Genomic DNA, 25461 nt, shown 5'->3' on the forward strand with positions numbered 1-25461 from the left:
GGCCCACAGCACAGTCCCGGTGACTCCCTGGACCTTTCTGCCCTCGATCTCACCTGCTCCCCTCAGTGTTTCTCCATCGTCACCAAGCTGTTGCATCCACATCCCTCCCTCCTCTTTGGCCATGACGGCGACCTGTGATGGGCTCCCACGGCTACCTACATGGGTCCTCACGTGCAGTTTGCCGGCGCGCAGCAGCACCCGCGTTCATTTCGCTGAGGGGCAGAGGCCCCCGCATGTAGTTCTCCGGCAGGAAGTGCGGCAGCACCACCCGTGTAGTTAAGTAGCCCCCCACTATAGTTGGCCATGCTGCCATATGCAGTTTGCTGGAGGGACAGAGAAGGTTCTCTCATCAGGGGGAGTCGACGTCGCAACCTTGCAGTCCACAGCGAGCCGCACTGCATTCATGTAGTTTGCGTGTACCATGAAGTCCACTGTTAGCTCTGGTTTGTTACAAAAATTTGGTGGTTCACTTCTGTTTATGGAAAACACGAGGAGTATACTTTCTTTTTGGATGTGGTTCACTTGTACTATGCGTTGGTTGATTTTCATGTTTTAAAAGTTTTGCACTTCCCATGTTCAGTTTCCGAGAAGTTCTAAATTGTTGCTGATTTGGAATGGGCATATGCAGTTCGGCAGATGGTCAAGCAGTGCACCATGGTCCACGGGCATGGGAAGTGCGGCGTGTGGGTGCATGCAGTATGCAACGCTCCTGTTCTACTATTTTTTCTTGAACTGGCTACTGCTGATTTTGTGTGTATGTATGTGTGTGTGGCTGTGCAAAAGAAAAGATGGATGTATTGTGTCCATGAGCATCATAGTACTTTGTTTTATGTTTTGTGAGGTTCATTTGTTCTTTAAATTACTCAAAGAATGTTGGTGCAAGGTAAAAAAAAGTTGATGCAAAGAAATGTAATTTTAAATGCAGTCCACTCGCCTCATTCATGCAACTCGCTAACATTGATCATGTGGTCGAGATAAATTTGAAAGTGCTCCTAAACCGTAGTGAATTAGAGAAAGTAATATGACTATTTTGTAGACTCCACGCATGGTAGGGCCTCTCTTCTATAGACTCAGTACTTGCAGTATCTCGGAGCATCTTGGAGTAGCTTCTTGGAGACTTACGGTATCATCTTGGAGTAGTTAGAGTACTCCAAAAAGACAGTGGTTAGTGGAGGAAGAGAGTTTCTTCAACATACTCCATCTGAAGATTTAAGTGCAGTATTCCTTGCAGTAATTATTACAGCGTTGCTATAGTTTTGTTAAGTATAGTACTCCTTGCAATAAATATTCAGAGAAGGTGTTAATTTTGCACATGAAGCTACTGTTAATGGATTAGCTGATCTGGTGTACTAACAGAGAAGGTGTACGGTTAATTACAGTATTCAGAGCACTGTTAATTTTGGACTATCTCGTTTCTGCTAATGGAGTAGTTATTCAGAAAAGGTGATCTGGTGCAGTAGCTTGATCTGGTGCAGAAGTTTGATCTGATGTAGTGATTTTTCAGAGCAGTAGCTGATCTTGTGTAGTAGTTATTCAAAAATTGATGTAGTGCAGCTTCTCTTCTCTTTCTCTTCTCTTCTCTTCTCTTCTCTTCTCTTCTTAACAGTAGCAGTGCAGCTCTAGAGGAGTACTCCATTAACAGTAGCAGTATATCTTCTCTTCTTTTCTCTGCTTACAAGGGGAGTATTCCAGTAATTTATGTAGTTGAGCTAGCTCTTCTCTTCTCTGAATACAGTAGTCGAGGTACAAAAATTTTGGGAGTACAGTATTGTTAGACTATGTATAGCTTCTGTACCTATGTACGTATATGGTACATATTGTAACACAACCATTATATATAATGAGATAAGCCACCCCTAGAGGGGTGTGCTGGTTTCCCAAAACTTATTGTCTTACATGGTATCACGCTAGGTTACGATCGCTTCCGCTTCTAAACCCTAATACCCGCACCGCCGCCGCCGCCGCCGCCGCCTTCACCGCCGCCGCCGCGCCACCGATCGCGCCGCCGCCATGTCGAGCGCCGCCACCACCGGTTCCACTGCTGCGGGCTTCCTCCCGGCCTCTCTTGCGGCTCTGCTCAACCTCCCGCTCGATGCCGTCTCTGTTTCGGCTCCGATCGGGACAAGGAGCATCGGCTCCGTCTTCTCCACGCCGCCGGCGCCCTCGCTTGGGCGTGACCTCGTGGTCCACATCGCGGCGCCGCCGTCCGCTGCGGACTCCGCAGGCGTCGTCCCGCCGCTCCTACCGCAAGCGGATCACACTGCCCCGCTGGCGGGGTTGGCGGCGTCCGCCCCGGCCGCGGGCCTTGCGGCGTCCGCGCCGGCCGCGAGCTTTGCGGCGCCCGCCCTGGCTGCGGTCCTGCCTCCTCCCGCATCGGCTTCGGTGCCTCCGGCTGCCTCCATGGTGTTTGCACCCCAGGCAGCCTCCTCGATGGGATTGTCTTCGCCGCCGCCGTTTCACTTCGGTCATCTCATCACCATCAAGCTCTCCGCCGACAACTACATCTTCTGGCGTGCGCAGGTTCTCCCGCTCTTGGGGAGTCACTACCTGCTAGGCTACGTCGACGGATCGCTTCCTTGCCCACCCGCGCTGGTAGACAGCGTGCACGGTCCGGTCTACAATCCGGCCCATCGCGTCTGGACGGGGCAGGACCAGGCGAACCTCTCCTCCATCCAGGGGTCGCTCTCGCCGGCAGTTGTCGGCCTTGTTGTCTTCGCGAAGACGTCTCATGAGGCCTGGACCATCCTTGAGCGCACCTTTGCAGCGCAGTCCCAGGCTCGTGTCTCTGCACTCCGTCGTCAGCTTGGAGAGTGTCAGAAGCTTGACTCCACTGCCACTGAGTTCTACAACAAGGTCAAGGGCCTCGCCGACACATTGGCCTCCATTGGACAGCCCCTCACCGACTCCGAGTTCAACTCGTTTATTGTCAATGGTCTTGATGAGGAGTATGATGCCTTAGTCGAGATCATCAACGAGCGGGGCAACTCGACACCCATGCTGGCACACGAGGTTTTCTCTCGGCTCCTTCTCACTGAGCAATGGGTCGAGACTCGCCGCACCAGGGGCACTGGCTCCCTCTCGGCCAACGCCGCCACCAAGGGTGGCCGCTCTTCTTCATCACCCCGGTCTCCCTTGGGGCTGCCACCGTCGCCCGCCTCGGCCCCCCCACCTACTGCGACCTTACCGGGGGCTGGCGGTCCACGTGTGTGTCAGCTTTGTGGCCGCGATGGGCACTGGGCCTCCAAGTGTCATAAGCGCTTCCAGCGAAGCTTCCTTGGTCTTGGCAATGACGGCAAAGATACACGCAACAATGCCCGTCAGGTCGCCATGGCTGATCGTCCCGCGCCGCAGAAGCAACAGGGACACACTCAGTCCTACTCCATCGATCCACACTGGTACATGGACTCTGGAGCGACAGAGCATCTAACCAGCGAGATGGGGAAGCTTCACACTCGTGAACCCTATCATGGCTCCGACAAGATCCACACCGCCAATGGAGCAGGTATGCACATCTCTCATATTGGTCAAGCATCTCTTCTCACTAGACATGCCAATAGGAGTCTTCAGCTTCGCAATGTTCTTCGAGTTCCATCTGTGACCCGTAATCTTCTTTCAGTTGCTAAACTCACACGTGATAATAATGTGCTTTGTGAATTTCACCCTTTTGATCTTTTTATTAAGGATCGGGGCACGAGGGACATTCTTCTTAGTGGGCGGTTGTGCCAGGGCCTCTACCGTCTGGAGCATCCTGGTGTCGCTCGTGTTTTCAGTGGAGTTCGGGTCTCTCCGTCACAGTGGCATGCTCGTCTTGGTCACCCGGCCACACCTATTGTCCGTCATATTTTGCGTCGTCATGAGCTTCCTAGTTTGTCTAGTCATAAAGATGTAGCAGTGTGTGATGCTTGTCAGCAGGGGAAGAGTCATCAACTTCCTTTTTCGGAGTCCAGTCGTGAGGTGAAACATCCTTTAGAACTTGTGTTTTCAGATGTATGGGGTCCTGCTCAGACTTCTGTCAGTGGTCATAATTACTATATCAGTTTCGTTGATGCTTATAGTCGCTTTACCTGGCTTTATCTTATTAAACGCAAATCTGATGTGTTTGATATTTTTGTTCAGTTTCAAAAACATGTTGAACGTCTTCTCAAGCACAAAATTGTTCATGTCCAGTCAGACTGGGGGGGCGAGTATCGCAACCTCAACTCTTTCTTTCAGTCGCTTGGGATAGCTCATCGTTTAGCATGTCCACATACACATCAGCAGAATGGTTCAGTCGAACGTAAGCATCGTCATATTGTTGAAGCTGGTCTTACTCTTTTGGCCCATGCATCTGTTCCGTTTCGGTTTTGGAGTGATGCTTTCACCACTGCATGCTTTCTCATCAACCGTACTCCTACTCGTGTTTTAAACATGAAGACTCCCATTGAGGTTCTCCTTAATGAACAACCTGATTATACCTTTCTCAAGGTATTTGGGTGTGCTTGCTGGCCGCATCTTCGTCCATATAACAAGCGCAAGCTTGAGTTTCGTTCTAAGAAGTGTGTTTTTCTTGGCTATAGCTCTCTTCATAAAGGTTACAAATGTCTTCATGTTCCCACTAATCGTGTCTATATATCTCGGGACGTCGTGTTTGATGAGCATGCTTTTCCCTTTGCCAACCTTCCCGTGTCCACTGTCGAACCACCATCCCTGCATTCATCCTCTGTTGCTTCTGACCAATTTGATGATGTTGCATACTCTCCTTTGCTGTTACCTAACCATGGTGCAGGAACCGGACGTGGAGCTCGTTTGGAGCTGTTGGAGGATTCACCATCATCATCGTCGTCTTCTGGTGGGCACGTCGATCGCCCTATGTTGCATGGCATCGATTCGCGTGCCCATGCATGGTCACCCGACGAGCCCGTCGCGCCGAGCATCTCCACTGCTCGGTCCGTTTCGCCAGCGGCCGCCGAGTCGCCCGCGGCTCGGCCCGTCACGCCGTCTTCGCCTGCGGCTCGGCCCGTCACGCCGTCTTCGCCCGCGGCTCGGGTCCTCACGTCGCCTTCATCAGCGGATCGGCCCGCGACACCGGCCGTGCCACGGCCCACTATGCCGAGCTCGCCATCGGCCCGGTCTGTGATGCCGGAGTCGCCAGCTGCTTCGTCTGCTCTGCCGGTTTCGCCGGTGGGTCGGCCTTCTTCGCCAACCGAGTCCGAGGCTACCGTGACTGGCTCCTCGTCACCGGCTGACTCGTCAACGTCGCCGTCCTCCAGCCCGTTGCAGGCTGCTCCGTCGACCTCGGTGGTTCCTGTGTCCCGACCACATACACGCAGTCGCAGTGGCATTTTCAAACCTAAGGAACGTAAGGATGGTACGGTTGCTTGGTTGGCTGCTTGTTTGGCTGCTGCTGTTGCGGATCCATCTTCTGAGCCTCGCTCATATCAGGCTGCCCTGCGCATTCCACATTGGCGAGAGGCTATGGAGCAGGAGTTTCATGCTCTTCTTCATAACAAGACATGGACTCTCGTTCCTCCACCACCACGGGTAAATGTTATTGACTTAAAATGGGTATTCAAAGTGAAGAAGCATTCGGATGGATCTATTGAGCGTTACAAAGCGCGACTTGTTGCTCGCGGTTTTCGGCAGCGTCATGGTCTTGACTATGAGGACACCTTCAGTCCTGTCGTCAAGCCTACCACTATTCGGCTTCTTCTCTCCATTGCTGTTTCTCGTGGTTGGTCACTTCGTCAACTTGATGTGCAGAATGCTTTTCTACATGGATTTTTGGAGGAAGAGGTTTATATGAAACAGCCGCCTGGTTTCTCTAATCCTGATCGTCCTGACTATATCTGTCGTCTTTCCAAAGCACTATATGGTTTGAAGCAAGCTCCTCGTGCCTGGCATGCCCGCCTTTCCTCTGCCCTTCGTGCTCATGGGTTTGTGCCGTCTACTGCTGACACTTCGTTATTTCTTCTACAGAAGCCAGAAGTCACTATGTATCTTTTGGTATATGTCGATGATATTATCCTTGTCAGCTCTTCTCAGTATGCTGCTGATGCTCTTGTCTGCTCTCTTGGTGCTGATTTTGCGGTCAAAGATCTTGGGAAGCTTCACTACTTTCTTGGAGTTGAGGTCACTTCTCGTGCTACTGGTCTTGTCCTTACGCAGAAGAAGTACTCCTTGGAGTTGTTACAGAGAGCTGGCATGCTGAAGTGCAAACCGACCACCACACCCATGTCGTCTACCGACAAGATAACAACTGTTGATGGTGAGCTTTTGTCTCCTGCGGATGCCACAGAGTACAGGAGCATTGTTGGTGGACTTCAGTACTTGACGATCATGAGACCAGATATCTCTTATGCTGTTAACAGGGTTTGTCAGTATCTTCAGGCTCCCAGAGATACTCATTGGGCTGCTGTTAAACGCATTCTTCGTTATGTTCAGTTCACCCTGACATTTGGTATGCATATTCGGCCGACTTTCTCTCGGGTCCTTTCGGCCTTCTCCGATGCAGATTGGGCTGGTAGCCCAGATGACAGGCGATCCACGGGGGGTTATGCAGTATTCTTTGGCTCTAATTTGATCGCCTGGAGTGCTCGGAAACAGGCTACTGTGTCACGTAGCAGTACTGAAGCTGAGTACAAGGCTGTGGCTAATGCTACTGCAGAGATTATTTGGGTGCAGTCTTTGCTTCAGGAGTTGGGTTTGTCTCAACCACAGCCTCCTATTCTTTGATGTGATAACATCGGTGCTACATACCTTTCTGCAAATTCAGTATTTCATGCCCGAATGAAACACATTGAAGTTGACTATCACTTTGTACGGGAACGTGTATCACAGAAGCAACTCCAGATCAAGTTTATCTCATCTAAGGATCAACTTGCAGACATCTTCACTAAGCCTTTACCGCTGCCACAGTTTGAGGCTTGTAGGCGCAATCTTACCATTCTCAGTTCTTTAGAAAGTGGCTAAGATTGAGGGAGGGTGTTAGACTATGTATAGCTTCTGTACCTATGTACGTATATGGTACATATTGTAACACAACCATTATATATAATGAGATAAGCCACCCCTAGAGGGGTGTGCTGGTTCCCCAAAACTTATTGTCTTACAAGTATGCTGGAGTAATATGTAGGGAGTACAAAGAATTTTGGCCTAATATATGGAGTACTCTCTTTCCTGGAGCTATGGAGTACTCTAGCAGTAGTTGTTGAGGAGTACAAAGAATTTCAGTAAAGTTTCTCTTCTCTTCTCCTCTAGAGCTTCTTTTATCTTCATTTCTTTGTTGGAGTAGCTGTTGAGCACTAGCAATAATTAAAATTTCTCTTCTCTTCTCATCCTGCTTCATTTAAACTCTCTCTCTCTCTCTGTGTGTGTGTGTGTGTGTGTGTGCTGTCTTTAGTACACACCCTCTTCCATACACATTTTCCTTTAACTAAAATTAACTGCAACCTTTTCAGTTAACTCAAACATTCATTCTCTTCTCTGAACTGTTTGTTATGTAAAACTGTCGTTGATGAACTGTTGCTGCTATGTCAAACTGTTGTTGTTGTATGCTGCTACTACTGCATTACTGTTTTTGCTGATGTACTCAATTATTGTTTCTGCTAATGTACTCAATTACTGCTGATGGAGTATGTCAAATTGCTGCTGCTATGAAACAGTTTGAGTCAAATTGATGCTACTGCTGCTGCTACTCGATTACTGCTTCTGGTCTTCTCAATTACTCAAGTGATCAATTGATTTGCAGGAGAAGGAGCAACAGCCATGGAGTACTCCAGGAGCAGATCATGCCCAAAGGGACCACACCCAGGAGATGGTCGTGGATCAAACTGCTGCGCCCCGGGGCTGGTGCTTGTGATGAGCGACGAGGAGAAGCAGGGACCTGGGAGCGCATGGATGATGGATGCGCGAAGGATGAGCGCCTTGGACCTAGATGATGGATTCGCCTGGGGCCTGGGAGCGACGGAGGATGGACGCCTGGGAGTGCCGAGGAGAAGCGATTTGAAATCCTAGGAGCAAAGGGGGAAGACGACGATGGGGATAGCGATTCAAAACAGGGGTAACGTTGTAAATTCCTTCATTTCAAAACAGGGCCTCGAAATGTTCTCTTCAACGCCATATATTTCAAAACGGTGGGAGCAGTTTCATGCCTATATTGAGCACCATTGTGTCTCGCTCCCATCACAATTGAATATTTCTCCATTGTATTGTTATCGTATATGAATACGCATGATAAACCTGGATTACTATCGATGCTTCAAAACATTTGGACCGACACCCATCATACAAGTACTGCACATGTTTCTACTGCTTTTGTACGCACAGATCTATTTAGCTAAGAAAAAAAAGGGCCCGCCAAAAAATTGAAGTTCAGGACAGTCACATAGTGCACTAGAGGCAAAATGGTCTATTTACCTCACACTGAACACCGTAAGTGACAAAAATAGACTGAAATGTCACCGAGGGAACAAAATAAAGTTTTGAGTGTCAAAATGGGAAGAACAAATTGTTTTGGGCCAAAAAGGGAAGGGGATTTTAAGAATGGGACAAAAAGGGAAGGGGATTTTAAGAAAGGCCAAATAAAGAATTCTCTCTCAAATATGCTACCACCCAAAATGCACAGTAACAAAATTGTGAGGCCCCTCAAGCGCTGTCATGAACAACGTCCCACAAACACAATGTCCATACCAAAAATCTACACCATGTGACGATTATCATGTGCCCAAACAGTGATGAGAAAATAAACAGATAACTCTTGTTACAACTCTTGCCGCACATGACTAACAAAAATAATAAGGCTAGTTTTTTTTTTTGCGTGTAAAATAATAAGGCTAGTGAATATATTAAGTAGACTCGAATTGTGAAGCGTCTTCATAACATGTGAGGCCATACATTAATTTGCAGGTGCAGCTCCTGTAACCTCTGATCTGCATTTGCAAAACCAATCTTTCATCCATTAGAGACAAAATACTGGCACAAAAATAGAAGACCGTCATAAGATGCTAACGATGCTTGCTATTCGAATGAAGCTGTAACAAGATCTCAAACGGAAGAAAATAACATCACCGTCACCTTATAACATACTCCCTCCGTTCAGAAATAACATATTACAGGAGATTAGTAAGCTATGAAGGCCATCTCCAATGGACGTACGCTAATTTAGATGCACTCGCATTTACAATGCTAAGCACGTTAGCATAGGCAAACTGCTGGTGTGGCAGCCACAACGTTGGGATGAAAAAAAATCCTTATTACAAGAGAAACAGACAGGCGCCAGGCACAAAATTGAACGCCAGGTTTAGGGTGGAAATAAATTCTACACTAGCAAAACTACCGGGATTATTTCCCCTAGCAACAACCTTAAGCATCCCATTGGAGATGGCCGAAGTGATCAGAAGAGACGTGAGCACATTTGTCCATTCACAGCCTAGGACGTTCATACAAAGATTTAAATCGCGGGCGAAATCTGCCCGCGATTTGCATGGCTCGGTAAATCGCCGGAGATCGCGGCGCTATCGCGGGCGATTGTGCCATTCCTTCGTTAACCGTCGCAGCAAAAATCTCAGCTGCGATTCACCTTCGCCCGCGATTTTAATCTATGCGTTCATACATCCCAATCCCACAAAACAAGAAAATTATACTGATAAAGCTTAACATAACCAAGAAACCAGGCTCAACATAACCAACAAACTAACAAGGTATTGCAATGTAAACAACTTTACACTATACAATAGCATATCAAAGATTAATCTTCTCTTTTTTCTCAAAAAAATAAATAAATAATCATAACCCATGCCAACAGGACTGTTGTTGAATTATAGTTCAGACAAGATTGGTATATACTATATCTGAGGTGACAAGCTTAACATCGCTTGAAAATTCTTTCTAGTGAGTTATCATAGTATAGCCATAAGCCAAGCATGCTGAACTGGCCAGATCTTGTCATAAGTTATCTTTACCATCACATCCCCTAATATACACAGTTGTCATAAATGTTAACTACAATGATCAAAACAGTGGATGCGATCATTTAAACAATGACCACTGCATTGACAGGTGTTCAAATTGACCATGTCATCTCTATTTATACGTACTAAATAAAAGCACACGAAATAGCAGTCACCTCCAACAAGCGACCAAAGGAGGGTTAGGTGGATTGTGTAATTGGTTGACTGGAACAGCAAGGAAGTCTCCTGGAGAGGCAAACAAACACATCGCTCGAATAATTCTGAAGATACCAAGCCAGACAATGACATAGCTAGCATAAATCCGTTTAGAACAAGGATACAGGATACATGCCCAGTAGTGACAGCTAGTTGCGAGAACTGTGTCAGTGCACTGCAAGAACATGTTGGAGAAAATAACTGTACACATTGATTTTGTACAGTTTCGTAACCATGATTTTCTTAGCAACAGAACTCAAAAGTGTTATTCTGGTCCACAATGATGCCATGCATGCCGCCCGAGCATTGGAGTGCTAGTATATTTTGAACTGCAAAAACGTCTTATATATTGGGACAGAGGTAGTACTATCTAGACACTTCCAAGTCCTGAGAAATGCAAGTTTGGCCTAAATTGGGTACATTTGTTTTCCCTCTTTTTTGCAGATTGGGTGTATTTGTTCTAACAAAACACAGCCAGCATATGCTGCTAGAATTAAGGATACCAATCATTATTCCGTTTTAACTATACAGGGTATATGCCCTGTAGTGACAGCTAGTTGCAAGAACCATGCCAGTGCACTGTACTCCAGGAGAAGAGTACATGTTGGAGAAATAACTGTAGACAATTATCTTGAAAAAGTTTCATCAGCAAGATTGTCTTAGCAACAAAAACCACAAGCATTATTCTGACCCACTATTCGTGCCATGCATGCTGTCCGGGAATTGGAATGGTCGTATATGGCACCTTTAATGATACTACCTAGACATTTCCTTGAGATATGAAGTTTAGTTGAAAATGGGTAACTTTATTATGGCATATTTATACTGAAGGGCCAGTATATAATTGAAGAATTTCCACAGCTTTTCACAGTTGGTTTGGTTCCATGATACTATAACTGAATTGGCAGATGCCAACACCTACAACTCTTAAGCTCAAACAACACAGGGTTGCTAAAAAATAGAATGCTAAATATTATTAGATAGCCTTCTGTCTTGTTATCAAATTGGCGATGCCAAATGATACTTATTTGTCTTTGGCAAGAGGCTGAATTTCAAAGGCCCATGCGTTAATCATGATTCAATGATTTGGACTTACTGTTAAAAATATCTGCCAATTAATCCCTGCTCGGTTGGTCACCAAGATTAACAGATTTATCAGCCGAAGAATTGGCCGATTCGCCTACTAATCCCCTACTCTCCAGCTTACCAAGAAGTTACCAGTTAATGATTTCCTGAACATTATTTTTTTTCAGTAGTTTATATATGGAGGGATCAATCAATGACAAAAGGTGTGTATGTTAGTGCAGCAAAAGCAAATGAAAACAGGGACACTTCTAGTTCAACCAATGCTACCATAGAAGCATATTTTAACTACAAAATAAATTTGCATCACATGATCACAACATAGATTTCAGACTGATTATACACAATTGTGTCACAACATGTGTCAAGCTAAAGACATGCAGAAGAAAAAACATCTGCAATTTTGTGATTTAGGCCAAGGGAAGAAAAAACATCTGCAATTTTGTGATTTAGGCCAAGGAACTATTTCTGGGCAGGGATATAGGAAGGTACTGATACTCTGTACCACAGCATTACTCTAAACATTTCTCATTTTAAGGAAAAAAATCAACCTATCATGATGTTCAAATGAACCACGCACATCATGTTGCTATCATGGGCACCTTACAAGCTGATGAATAGGCAGCAAATAGCAGCATTTGTTTTTTTAGCATACACCTCTAGAAAATAAAGTGCAATAACAGGACCAATCAATTCAGGAATATAACATAAAATTCCCATAACAAAAAACTAAACACTAGAACATGACATGATCAACCATGGAAAGGCAATTTAATCAATGTTTAGAGGGATGAAATCAGTTATCAGACCCTTGTTCAGATAGTACTTCAGCCTCAATTGCAGTAGGTTTCTTCCACACTCTGTCAGTACTCCTCTCCAGCACTTCGCCGTTCTCGTTCTCCTCGCCTTGGACTGGGGAAACCCTCCTCCCAGAGGACCTAACCTCAGGTGGTGCTTCACGCACCTTCAGGGCCTCAAGCTTCTCATCAATCTTCCTCCAATCTTCCCCCTTCCCAGCAAGCACTTCCTCCCGTGGGCGGGCTGCCCCAAACGGATTCCAAGATCTGACTTTTGGTTGAATCACTAGCTTCTCCTCCCGTTCATACACCTCCTTCGTCAAGTTCTCCACCTTTGCAGCAAGCACTTCCTCACGTGGGCGTGCAGCCCCAAATGGGTTGCAAGACCAGCTTTTGGGCTGAAACTCTCCTTTATCTTCCTCTACACCCTCATCCTTCTCCCCGTCAGTTACAACGGCAACCGGTAAAGTTCGCTTCTGCAAAACAAGACGCGGACGGGCACTGCTACTACCACCACCACTGCTTACCTCCTCTCTCTTCCTTGCCCAAGAATCAGCATCTGGACAACCATCCCTATTGAAACCCCAAACTGACCCACCCCTTCGGCCATCCGAAGGTGCGAGCGGGGGAGCAGAGTAGCTCTTGTTGGAGACCCAGCTCGTGGAATCGTCAGCGCGTCCCTGCGACTCGCTACCAAACGCGCTGCTACGCTCCCTCCGCTCCATGGGCAGAGAGGGCGCCGTCTTCTTGGTGGACACCCAGTCGTTCACGTCATCAGCACGCGACGAAATCGAATCACCACCAAACCCTCCCATCCGCTCCCTCCTCTCCATCGGCTTCTTCACACCCCAATCATCCGCTTCGTCGGCGCGGGACGGGCCGTAGTCCTCCGTGCCAGATCCGCCACGCCGCGGCTCGTCAGAGCCGCGAGACACGTTGCCCCAGCGTGCCCCGCCGAGCTCCTCCTCAGTGCGCTCGCGGGGGCCGGTGGGGAGGCTTAGCAGCATGTCCGGGGTGGGCCCACGGGAGGAGGAGGGGACGAACTTGGCGCTGTTGAACGAGGCGAGGGAGACTGGCTGGACCTTCTTCTTCTTGGGGACCTTGGTGGTGGCGGCGGTGGCGAGGTCGGGGAAGTCGGAGGCTGGGACGGGGGGCGGCGGCGGGGGGAGGTCGTCCTGCTCCTCGGCGGCGAGGGCCCATGAGCCGGGCTTGGCCCAGGCGGAGGCGACGGCCATGTCGTCGGGTGTTCTGCGGCGCGCTCTGGCTGTTGGTGTGCGTGCGGTGCGGTGCGTTATAGGATGACGATGAGAGGCCAGTGAAGGCAGAGGAGGCTAGGGTTTTATCGGACGGACGCGGGTCTCGTGGGCTGATGAGGCCTGCCGAAAATAACGCATCGGCGGCTCCAGCAGTCCAGCGTAAGGCCTAGTTTGACGCAAGGGGATTAGGGATATCAATGGGTACAATTTTTTTTTGAAAGAACGCGGGTAAAAACCCTATTAGGTCAAGGGTATGGGTCTAAAAAAACCTATGGATATATAAATAGAAAATTTTGGAACCCATCGGATTTGGTGCGTACGGGTATGGTTTAGTATAACCCATACATGTGTATCCATGTACCCGTGTATCTCTTCCTATCTATCCCTAATCTTTCCCTACTAATAAAGCACGCATCGCTTCTGGTCGTCCGTCATTAAAAGTGCCCTTGAAGTTGGCAATAATTACCCACCAATGCCACCCGTAAGTTGCAAAAACGATTCGTTTTTAATTTCTAATATCGCTCCAGGGTTCTGTTATTAAAGGTGGATACGATATAATAGCACCAATGCATGAGCAGCGCGATGGCTGAGGCAACGATGCGCCACACAGGAGACCAGGGTTCGATACCTGGTTCTCACGCTTTTTCTCTTTCTTTTTACCAAGCGCAGTAATGGGCCAGCCCATGTGCGGGTCTTGGCGCCCCCTGTTTTCTATATCTTTTTTTTATTTCTGTTTTGTTTTTTCCCTAAAAATAAATTTCGGATTGATGGCGCCCCCTATTTTTTATTTCTTTTTACTTTTTTATTTCTGTTTTGGTTTTTTATCTCAAAATTAATTTCGGATTTCCAAAATATCAAACAATTGCGAGTTCTGAAAAAAAGTAGGAAAATGGTAAACTGTTTGTGAATTTAAAAAATATTCTAAAAATCAAAAAATGTTCATGACTTAAAAAATTGCTCACAAATTATAAACAGATCACGATTTCTAATGATTTCATGAAATAAAAAATGTTCATGATTTTTTTAAATGAGCCAATATTCAAAGCATATTCAGGAATTTAAAAATCATGTCCATCAGCTTTTAGAAAATGTTCACAAAAATTAAAACACATCCGTAAATAATGAACAAAACTAATTGTAGGTTCCATAAAGGTTTTATTAGGAGATCTATATAGCTCGTTTTATGATTTTATTTAGTCCTTCGCGTTGGGTAAAAAAGAGTTTCCGTGTTTTGTACAACGCTGAACCCAACAAAATTGACATAACTTTCTAAGGGTTTGTTTTTGTAAGCTATATTAAAATGACTAAATGTCTATTTTGCTTTCATACACAGTTATGCTTATTTTCATATCACAATAGTGGTTATGGTAAACACCGCTACGCTAAGTCCAGACGATACATTTTATTTATCAGTATAGCTCAGGCAGGGTCCGTCAATGCAGTTTGCTCAGCCACAAAATATTTTGTTGTGACGCCTTAAAAAATCAAGTCTTGATGAGCATCATATTGTTCTTTTTTGAAATTACATTTTAAAAGTGTCTTATCGCATCATGACATGATTTGTATATACTTTGTGAATTTGATTCATACTTTTTTATATCTACCACACATGTATAACTTGATAGTTTTTTTCCGTTGCAAGGCACGGGCATTTCCAAAAATGTTCGCTAAATCAAAAAAAGTTCGTCAAATTCAATAACTATTCCACCCAATTTCTAAATATTTTCATCGATTATAGAATGTTTGCCAGTTCAGGAAAATTGCTTAAAAATGTTCACAATTTCTAAAAAATGTTTGTAAATAGCAAAAAATATTCATAAATTGAAAAAATGTTCTTGATTGTAGAAAATGTTCAGAAATTTGTAATAGTATGTTGTTTACGATTTCAAATATGTGCATGAGTTTAACAAATTGTTCATAATTTCAAAATGTTCATGATTTCGAGAAATTGTATCTCGGTGATGCAACGAAATGTGATCATGACCATTTGAAATTATGAATTTTTTTCTCCCGTTGCAACGCACGGGCCCTTTTGCTAGTAATAATAAAGCACGGATTGACTCCGTGGGTTCACCGTCACAATACGTTTTTTTCTCATGTTATAATACGTTTTTATAATTTGTATGGAAAAAATCGTAATATAAACAAGGTGGTACTAATTTGGCTCGGGTGCTGCGTAGGCAGAGGAGATATGCGAGGAGGTTGGCGATCTAGGCAGCAAGCGGCGGTAGCGGGAGGCTGAGACGGCATGCGGACGACCGCCAGGGGCGGCAGCTTGCGGTGGTCGGAGCACGAGAGGAGCAGAGAGCAGCGGCGCGTCTGCGAGGGAAGATGACGGCGCATCCATTGGAGGTGACCTCGGGGCAGAGGGCGTCCAGTGGATCCTGGCCCTGGAGGCGGTCTTGGAGTGCTACTGGCTGAAGCACGTCAGGAGTGACGACGGCTCCATGGGAGGCGACCTCGGGGCAGAAGGGGCGAGGGACCGGTAGGCGGCGGTCTGGTGGTGGTTCGCCAGGCGGCAGGGTCGGTCGGGCACGCGGGGATCGAGCGCCTCCCCCCTGATGGCGTTGAGCATAGCGGCACACGACTCCAAGACAACAGAAAGAACAGAGAGAGGAAAAAAGGCTCAGTAGCGGCGATGGCGAGAGGCGGCGGTTTGATGACAAAGAAGGAGCTCGGCGAGACCCACGACGTCCTCCGCTTTGGTGTCAATGACAGCGTCCATGGCGACCTCGCGCTGGCGCACCCCGTCCAGGCCACCATCAAGGTAAACCCTCCTCGATCCGCCCCCGTTCATTCCCCCAAACCCTAGCGCGTGCTGAATCGAAGTTTTTTTTTGGTGCGCGCGCGTGTAGGAGGCCAAGTTCTGGGATAAGAAGAAGAAGTTTGGGACCGAGGCCATCTACGGATCGACCTTCAACATCCGCAGGGATCTCGACACCCAGATCCTCTCCAGGTTGGTTCTCTCACTGCCCCCTCCTGGAAATAGGTTTTGTCTAACTAAAGAGCCACCGGTATTAGATTTTTTTAGTGGTATGATCTGGGAGCTGCAGTTGTTGGGGTTGTCAATTCGACCTTACTTCTTTTGTTTTGTTGAGCAAATCAGGGCCCCTACCTTTAGATTATTACATCTAAAAGCGCACACGCTTAACGCTTGTGAATGAGAGTTTTACAAACCAGAGCACAGCGAGTGCATCCGGAGTGGTTGATGCATTAGGGAGAGAGGGGGAGTTCAGTTTTGCCAAATTAATAGAGAGCCTTTCATCTTTTCCTGCCCCGTGCGCCCATATTTTGACCAAATTCACACATTGTTTCATGACTGGAGGTATATTAATGTCATCAGAGACCTTTCGATTCCTTGCAAGCCAAATGGACCAGAGAGTATATGGTTCGCTGTTTTTGTCTCATAGAGAAGCTTGTCACCCGTGTTAAAAATGCCAGCCGATTCTTTCACATCATCTAGCCTTATGCCCATAAGGCCCCATATATGTTTCATCCTGATGCACTTCAGAGTTAAATGTGCAAACGTTTCTTGGTCGTTGCATCCAAAGGGGCAGGTATCACTGTCGTCGAGTCCTTGCTTTTTAAGGAGCTCTCTGACTTTGATATGGTTTCTGATGAGCATCCAGGCAATTTTTTTTCTTTTTTTTGGTGACGGGCAGTCCCAAATACACTGATAAATGAGCTCAGTACATCCTCCAAAATCCATAAGCTGATGGGATTTCCTGACTGAAAATTCCACTGAGTGGTTCATTCTAAGAGCTCGTTTATCCAAGGATCCAACCTTGAGATAGATAGAACTGAGGAATTGAGCTAGAACCTTGAGTTCGCTGTTGGCCTGATCAGATGTAATATGCTGTGCGTGCACAGTCCATTCCCCACCTCTCCTGCAGTCAGCCACAGAGATGTTTGGCCTAAATCCTGAAAGAAGCTAGAAGAAAAATCATCTGGGCCTGGCTTTTATCTTGTGGAATATCTTTAGTCACTTCCCAAATCTCTAAGTAAAATGTGTAGGTAGGCTGGATAAATCAAATGAATTTGGATACAGCAGGTTCAGATCGATAAAAGTGAAGTGGACAGTCCACCTCCTCGGAACGACCCCACTCTCGTGAGCGAAGCGCTCCGTCGACCCCCGCCGTGCGCTACTCCGGCGCTGGCGTCCACCGCGCTTCCGCGCTCCCGCCTCGCGCCACTCCGGCCGTTGCGGCCACCACTACCTCCCCCCCCCTCGCAGCGTGCGGCGGTGGCCATGGGTTCTAGTCCCAGATCTGTTTCTTCGTCGGTCAGGATGGAGGACGAGCGCCCCGTCGTTTCTGGTCTCGGGCTGTCGGAGGGGTCGGGAGATTCGGAGGCCCGTGACCTCCAAGCGGTGGACTCGGAGCTGCGTCCGGCTGCGGCGGCGGGGGCGGGATGGGTGCGGCCGCCACCGACCAAGAAGGAGATGTGGCGGATGCGGCACGGTCTGGATGCCCAGGCTGGTGCTTCTGGAGCTCGCGATGGCAGGGCCTCGCCGCCACATCAGGATGTGCTTCGTGGTGGCCGGACCTCGCCGCCGCGCCAGGAGGTAATCCCGGAGATGAAAGACAAGTGCTTCCGATGCCTCGAGAAGGGCCACTTCAGGCGCGACTGCACCAACCTGGAGGTGTGCATCAGATGCGGGCTGCAGGGCCATGGCTCCCGGGACTGCAAGAGGCCTAGGAGTCCTTCTTCGGCTGACGAGCTCCGGCGGGAGGCCATCGCCAAGGTGGCCCGCAGGTCCTCCCCGCGTGTTAGCCCCGACCTCCCGCCCCCGCGGGCGCCGATCCTGCCGCCGCCACCGCCCCCACCACCAACTCTGCGGCAGGCGGACGCCGGCCGGGCGTGGCCACAGCTCGCCCCTCCTCGGCTCCAGGTCACCTTTGACATGGAGGACGGGGCGGCCGGCCTTTGCGTGGTCCGGCGCTCGCAGTCCATGGAGGATCTGGAGCGTCGGCTACGATTTGCCATGGTGGCCTATGTGGGCGGTGCTCGGCGCCGGTTGTCGCCGCAGCGGGTGCATGAAATCTTGGAAGGAAAGCTGGATATCTCGGCGGACCAAGCCTCAGTTCATCCATATCGGCCGGAAGATTTCTTAGTGGTGTTTGCTTCTGCAGAGATAAGGAACAGAGTGGCGGCATGCCCGTCGGTAGAGTTTCAAGGGGACCGGCTGTTATTCAGGCCATGGAATCGGCAATCGCAAGCGGTCCACTCGGTGATGGGTTTCAAAGTTTGGTTAGTGCTTGAAGGCATCCCGCCCCATGCCTGGGATCGGGCAACAGCAGAGGAGCTGCTGGGATCCTCGTGTAAGGTGGATGTTGTGGCGCCGGAGTCTACCTCGCGGGCGGATTTGTCTTCCTTCAAGCTTTCTGCGTGGACGGCCGACCCGGATGAGATCCCTACGATGCGTTGGCTAGCAGTTCCGGAGCCTGGTACTGAGGCTCCGCCGCCATTGCTGCAGTATAAGGTTCTAATCCATGTCGATGCGGTGGCGGACTTCAGGGACGCAGGAGAGCCGCTTTTCCTCGGTGGATCGTCGGACAGTGGTCAGAGCGGTATTCCAGACTCAGATGAGGACTTCGGCGGTGAATCAAGGCCGCGCAAGCTTGTGTGGACGTTTGGGGTCCGGGACTCGCGGGGAGGTGGCCAGGGCAGCGGCGCCGCCGGCGTTGGGCATGGAGGATCGGTGCGGAGCCGTGTGGCGTCGGATTGGTGTCTTCCGCCGATGGACCCGATTTCGGTCGTCAGCAGGAGTGGGCCAGGCAGGCAGGTGTGCGAGAGGCTAACCACTAGGCAATCGGCTTTTGACCGGCTCAACGGCCAGCACGACCACTGTGCAGCTGATAAAGGTTTGGTTCAAACCAATTTGAATGGCCAAGGCGCGGCTCAGTCGGGTCAGGTGACAGTTGTGAAGCGGGCCCTCATGGCCTCCACGATCGTGGCAAGTGCGCCGCATCAAGCTGCGGGCCCAGAGAGGGTTCGAGAAGTGCGGCCTGGCATGACTGGATCACCAATCGCATCTCGTGCTGACACGACAGTGGTACCCGCGCGGGATGGATTGGCCAATAATGTATCAGGTGCGTTGGTCCCATCGTCTGTGCTAGCTGGACCTCAGGTGGTGGGATCGGCTGCGCAGCGGATAGCACCAGATCTCGAGGCAGGAGGAGTGGTTGGAGTGGAGAAGAGCGCTTCTGCCGGCACTGGTGGGTCTAATGGTGAACAGGAGATGGAACCCCAGGCGGCGACAGCCCCGGAGCCTGAGGAGGGTGCATTGGATGCGTGCGCCCTGCTGATTGCGGGTGGACCACCTGATGGGGATCATACGGTGGAGCCCTGCATGGAGGCAGCTGAGATTTCGATGGTGGTACCCGCACCGGAGGAAGAGGCAGGCTATTTGCCTCCAACGCTGGGGGCGACCGCGCACTCGTGCATGCAGATGAACCCCACTCATGTTCGTGCGACACAAGTGCTAGGATCATTGGAGACCCCGGACGTGGGAGGCGACAGGCAAATTGTGCAAGGATCATTGGAGGTTCCGGACGTGGGAGGCGACATGCAAACAATGCAAGGATCTTTGGGTGTACCGGACGTGGAAGGCGACATGCAAACAGTGCAAGGATCGTTGGAGACCCCCGACGTGGTGGGAGGCGGCATGCAAACTGTGCAAGGGCTAGATGTGGTGGGAATGAGGCCACAGGAGGTGGTTGCTTTTGACAAACTAAAATGGTTTTGCTCTAGCCTGGTCAAGAAGCTAGCACCACCACTTCTTAAGGAAGTGCAAGCGTCGGGCCTTCGGCCAGAGGCGGAGCCATTTACACCGCGACGCACCACGCGCGCAACGAAGCGAGCGCCACAGAGCAAGCAAGGAAAGGCTACTCCAGCTGAGAACGTCCTTATGCATGCGCTCGGGCTGATGGCCCAAGACCTGGAGGTAGACGAGGCAATAGTGGATGAGTTGCAGCAGCTCTTTGACTCCCCTCTGCGTACTCAGCATGTCAGGGTGATCGCCGCGTTATTTGGGAAGGAGTTGCCGACTGGGAGTGAGCTGCACAGCGAGGCGGGACTGTCGGTCGTCGCGCACTAAACGTGCAGCTGGTGCTGGATGTTTGATCCTGTTATGGATTTGAACCCGCATATTTTATGCTGGAATGTGAGGGGCCTTAATTGCCCTGCCAAAAAGAAGGCAGTCCGGGAGTTTGTGACTTCGGTGCAAGTTAACCTAGTGTGTTTGCAAGAAACGAAACTAGATGTAATTGATCCCTTCATAATTATGCAATGTATTGGACCGTCCCTTGACGGCTTTGCTTATCTCCCAGCGCATGAAACTCGTGGTGGTATCCTATTGGCGTGGGATAAAACGGTGATGGACGTTGATAACATAAAACTTGACGGCAACTCGCTCACGGGCCTGGTGCACAATAAAGATGGGGCGGTTTGGTGGATCACGGTGGTGTATGGCCCCCAAGGGAATGAGCTAAAAATAAATTTCCTGGAGGAGCTTAGGAGCAGGAGAGCTACTTGCCAGGGACCGTGGATGGTTCTTGGTGACTTCAACATGATCCTACGTGCTTCGGATAAGAATAACACTAACCTCAATAGGACGATGATGAGGAAGTTTCGGGATTTTGTGGACGAGCATGAACTGAAAGAGCTTTACCTACATGGGCGCAACTTTACGTGGAGCAATGAGAGAGATGCACCGGTGATGACTAAAATTGATAGGGTTCTGGTGTCTGTTGACTGGGAGCTGCATTTCTCTGATAGCTTGCTACAAGCTCTATCAACAAATGTGTCAGATCATGCGCCTTTGCACTTGTCCACAAGTGCACAATTCTGTCCTAAAAGGAGATTCCGGTTTGAGATTTTTCGGACTAAGCTTGATGGATTCCTGGAGGCGGTCCAGGAGGCTTGTGTATGCGATGACTCGATCACGGATGCTTTCAAACGACTGGATGCACTTCTCAGGAACACGGCCGTGTTTTTGCAAGCCTGGGGACAGCGAAAAGTTGGTAACATCAAATTGCAAATCGCAGTGGCCAACTATGTGATACTTCGGCTAGACAGAGTCCAAGAGTTCAGAGCTCTATCTCCCGAGGAACTGTGGCTTAGACGTATGCTTAAGTTGGCAGTCCTGGGATTGGCGTCTCTGGAAAGAACGATCGCGCGTCAGAGATCAAGGATTAGATGGTTGAAAGAGGGAGATGCCAATACAAAACTTTTTCAGATTGTGGCCAATGGGCGACGTGCAAATTTTTTTATCCTCAAGGTTAAGCAAGGAGAGGAGATTGCCACAGAGCAGGAGCGCAAGGGGCAGATCTTTACGGAAGCTTATGAGGATCTGCTGGGAGCGTATAGCGCTAGAGACGATAGCATAGACCTAGACTTCCTGAATATTGAGGGATGCGATCTGCAAGAACTAGAAGACATTTTCACGGAAGAGGAGGTGTGGAATACCATCAGAGAATTGCCATCGGATCGAGCACTGGGACCGGACGGTTTTATTGGCGCTTTCTATCAACGGGCCTGGCACATCATCAAGCGGGATGTTATGGCAGTTTTGATGAAGCTGTATGTTGGTGACGGCCGTGGATTTGGTAAGTTGAACAGGGCACACATCGTACTCATTCCGAAGAAACCGGACGCGGAGGAAGTTGGGGACTTCCGCCCCATTAGCCTGACGCATAGTGCGGCGAAGTTGTTTGCTAAGATGCTCGCTCTACGGGCTAGAAAGAGGATGAAGGAGGTGGTGGCAGCAAACCAGTCGGCCTTCATACAAGGGCGGAACTTGCACGACAATTTTTTGCTGGTGAGGCAAGTGGCGAGAAAGATCCAGGAAAGAAAAGAACCAGGGGTGTTCCTCAAGCTCGACATCTCGAGAGCGTTCGACTCCTTATCTTGGCCTTTCCCCTTTGAGGTCCTGAGACAAAAAGGGTTCGGCGCCAAGTGGATTGGGTGGATCTCGATCCTCCTTAGAACGGCATCTACGAAGGTGGTGGTCAATGGTGTACCTGGTAAAAGTGTGATTCATGCTTGCGGCCTCAGGCAGGGAGACCCGGTCTCACCCCTGCTGTTTGTGATTGCCATGGACGTTCTTACACATATCTTCAGGAAGGGTGCAGAAGAGGGAGTTCTAAGCTCATTTAGGGGAATAACACCAATGCAAAGAGTCTCCATATATGCGGATGATGTTGCTCTCTTCATTAGACCAACCGAAGGGGACCTGAACTTTGTCAGGAGTGCACTTCAGGCGTTTGGAAGAGCCTCGGGACTGTCCGTGAATTACAGCAAGTCGTCGGCCATCCTTATCCGTGGCTCTGAGCAGGACCAGTCCCGTGTTGAGGCGTTGCTGCAATGCAACATTGCTGAATTCCCATGTAAGTACCTCGGGTTACAGCTTGCTATCCGGCAATTAACACGTGGGGAATGGCAGCCGATCTTGGACAAGGCCAAGAAGCTTGTTCCGGCTTGGCAGAGGGGGCTAATTCAAAGGCCGGGCCGGCTCGTCCTGGTGAAATCGGTCATGGCTGCTAGGCCGGTGCATCATCTCATGGTCATGGATGCTCCGAAGTGGGTTTTTGAAGAGCTGGATAAATGGATGCGAGCATTCTTTTGGACAGCAGAGGAGAAGGTTAATGGAGGAAACTGCCTTGTCGCTTGGGATACAATCTGCACACCTGTGTGCTTTGGAGGGCTCGGCGTCAAGAACCTGGAGTTGCAAGCATTGGCACTCCGAGTTAGGTGGGAATGGCTACGGAGAACAGACCCTGACAGGCCGTGGCAGAAGCTACATATGGTTGTTGATAGAGAAGCACGACAAGTATTTGACAGTCTGGTTAGCATAACGGTGGGAAACGGAGCCAAAACTCTATTTTGGAGAGATAGATGGCTGCATGGCTTGGCCATCGTAGATATTGCACCACAGATCCATGATATGGTGGACACTCGGACACGAAACCGGCGCACGGTTCAGCAAGCCTTGGAGGATAACAGTTGGGTCCAGGATGTGGCGGGAGAACTCAGCTTCACAGGACATATCCAATTCCTAAACCTATGCCACGCCATCGCTACGATACATCGAGATGATAGCTCCCTTGATACGTTTGCGTGGCCGGCGGATGCTTCGGGACAATACTCGGCCCGATCAGTTTACTACATGCTCTGCCAAGGGAGGGAGAGAGTTCCTTACGCCTCGTGCATCTGGAGGAGTTGGGCGCCGTTGAAATGTAAAATCCATGTCTGGCTCACTATCCAGCATCGGATCTGGACCTCCGATCGGCGAGCGCGACATGGACTACAAGATCACCCCTCGGCCTGCTTCACGTGCCTGCAAGAGGAGGACAATGCAGAACACATACACTTACAATGCTCTTACGCTAGACAGGTGTGGCACAAGTGCATCGTCGGGTTGAACTTGGAGGTGGCTCACCCGCTTGGGCAGGATAGCCTGTTGGATTGGTGGCTACAAGCTAGAAGAAACTTCATGCGGGCTGCAAGAAGAGGATTCGACACGTTCGTAGTCGCAGTAACTTGGTCTCTATGGAAGCAGAGAAACGCGAGAGTCTTCAACCGGATAAATCAACAAAAAACCGTGGATGAGCTACACAACCACATCATGATTGAGATCAAAGAATGGAAGGAAGCCGGACTAGGTGTAGGTGTGTTAGACCGATTTGTGAGAGAGTAGGCTTTGGGTTATGTGTGGGTGTAGGTGTCTTGGTTCACTTGTGTTGATGTTCGCATCACTCGCAAGCTCTTGTAATTACAACTTCTGCCTTCTATAAAAATATGGTACGCCTTTGGCGTACTCTCGAAAAAAGACATGACTGCAAGGTTTAAATTCAAACATATTTGAATTTAATTCAAATGGGTAACTAGGACTAGGTTCTAGAAAGTGCCCAAAAATGTTGAGATTTTTTGTGTGGAGCTTTGATAAATGCAGAAAGATTTGTGGGCAAGGATTTGGGGAATTTGAGATGGCTTTAATTTAAACAAGTCATCTTTAGTGCTGCTGGACTGTAACAGTCAGACATACCATCGATCCTAAGGCTTTTTTTTAACAAAGTATGAGACGCTAATGCTCTTTTCGTGATTAATGATTGGCATACATTTCTTTTAGACTTTATTATCATGCTAGATTCTATGTTGTTGTGTATTTTGTTTGACGGGACAACTAGCGTCTTCTTCGTAGTGAATTCACTATGGGACATTATGCTTATGTATAACAACAACAAAATTGGAAAAAGAAATACATTAATTTTGTTTCTCCTGTTGCAACGCACGGACATATGTGTTAGTCTCTCCCTAATAATAAAGCACAGATTGACTTTGTCGGATTCACCGTCACAATACGCTTCTTCTCATGATTTTACGCTTTCAGTTTGAATTTAAAAATATACAGGAGGTGATACTAATTTGAGGAACCACAAAAAAAAGTCTCTGCTCGATCGCCCCAATGTCGCACATCTTCGTACTTGATATGCCCTGGGCCGACGCGCTTCCGTGGGCCAAGCTGGGCCTGCTACACATCCTTTCTTTTGTGGCCATTATAAAAGGGCAGTGACCAATAAAAATTAATAGAGCTTGTGTGGGATTCGACTCCAAGGGAAGGGGCACAACCAACGAGCAAAGCATACAAGTTTTGTTGAAAGTAGGATTTGTTGTCAAATAGTTTCACCTCGATTCTTTTTATCAAACTACTGATTTATATACATTCACACGTTGCCTATCAACAAGCCTCGAGAACCAAGAAATAAGTCAGCGTTGCATGCAAGATCAACTAAAAAAAACAAATCAACCGGCCGTGTATGCATGCGCGCGAGTGCAATTTCTCTCACCAAATTATATTGCTCCCTTGAGATTTTTCCTTCTAAAATCATGGACGGATTTGTGGGCGATATTTTTAAATTTTGCGCTTGAATTTCCAAGAAGCTTCAGCGAGGGGCGAGCATGCATGCGTTGTTTTTTTTGCGGGTTTATTTTAACACAGTATATATGCAAGCGTTCATATACACGCGCATACACTCACCCCTATAAACGCACGCACGCACACCCTACCCCTATGAGCATCTCCTCAAGACTGAGCCGGCATATCATCTTGAAATTTACGAAGTCATCGTAGGCACCTCGTCATTGACAGGAACGTTCCCTCTTACCATCCTGAAAGTGCCA

The 25461-nt window shown here is 48.7% G+C and overlaps 3 protein-coding genes across 6 annotated transcripts in view; 2 read left to right on the top strand and 1 right to left on the bottom strand.

Moving 5' to 3' along the window:
• The window catches only part of LOC119316837, an 8980-nt gene extending 783 nt beyond the window's left edge, over window positions 1–8197 (top strand). Inside the window, exons 2-3 of the mRNA XM_037591225.1 lie at window positions 629–696; window positions 7727–8197. Of these exons, the coding sequence (XP_037447122.1) occupies window positions 629–696; window positions 7727–7992 (334 nt within the window). The 3' untranslated portion in view covers window positions 7993–8197. The remainder of the gene's footprint in view (window positions 1–628; window positions 697–7726) is intronic.
• Window positions 8198–8754: 557 nt separating this feature from the next.
• Window positions 8755–13345, bottom strand: LOC119316838 (eukaryotic translation initiation factor 4B3-like). The gene is made up of 2 exons (XM_037591226.1): window positions 12035–13345; window positions 8755–8906 (listed from the first exon to the last, which is right to left on the bottom strand). The coding sequence occupies exons 1-2, from the start codon at window positions 13255–13257 to the stop codon at window positions 8873–8875; spliced, it is 1257 nt and encodes a 418-aa protein (XP_037447123.1). The 5' UTR covers window positions 13258–13345; the 3' UTR covers window positions 8755–8872.
• A 2121-nt stretch (window positions 13346–15466) lies between these two features.
• LOC119316839 (cyclin-B1-2-like) overlaps window positions 15467–25461 on the top strand; it is a 17529-nt gene continuing 7534 nt past the window's right edge. For 3 of the 4 annotated variants that reach the window (XR_005153346.1, XR_005153347.1, XM_037591228.1), the window contains exons 1-2: window positions 15467–16045; window positions 16134–16234. Coding sequence is in view for 2 of the 4 variants with exons in the window: in XM_037591228.1 (XP_037447125.1) it covers window positions 15917–16045; window positions 16134–16234 (230 nt within the window). In the remaining 2 variants the exon portion in view is untranslated. Of the gene's footprint in view, window positions 16046–16133; window positions 17491–25461 lie in introns of those variants that run through there. The other variant, XM_037591227.1, reaches the window with a different exon arrangement.

This window comes from Triticum dicoccoides, chromosome 6A, assembly GCF_002162155.2.
Source record: "Triticum dicoccoides isolate Atlit2015 ecotype Zavitan chromosome 6A, WEW_v2.0, whole genome shotgun sequence".
In the NCBI taxonomy this organism is placed as follows: Eukaryota; Viridiplantae; Streptophyta; class Magnoliopsida; order Poales; family Poaceae; genus Triticum; species Triticum dicoccoides.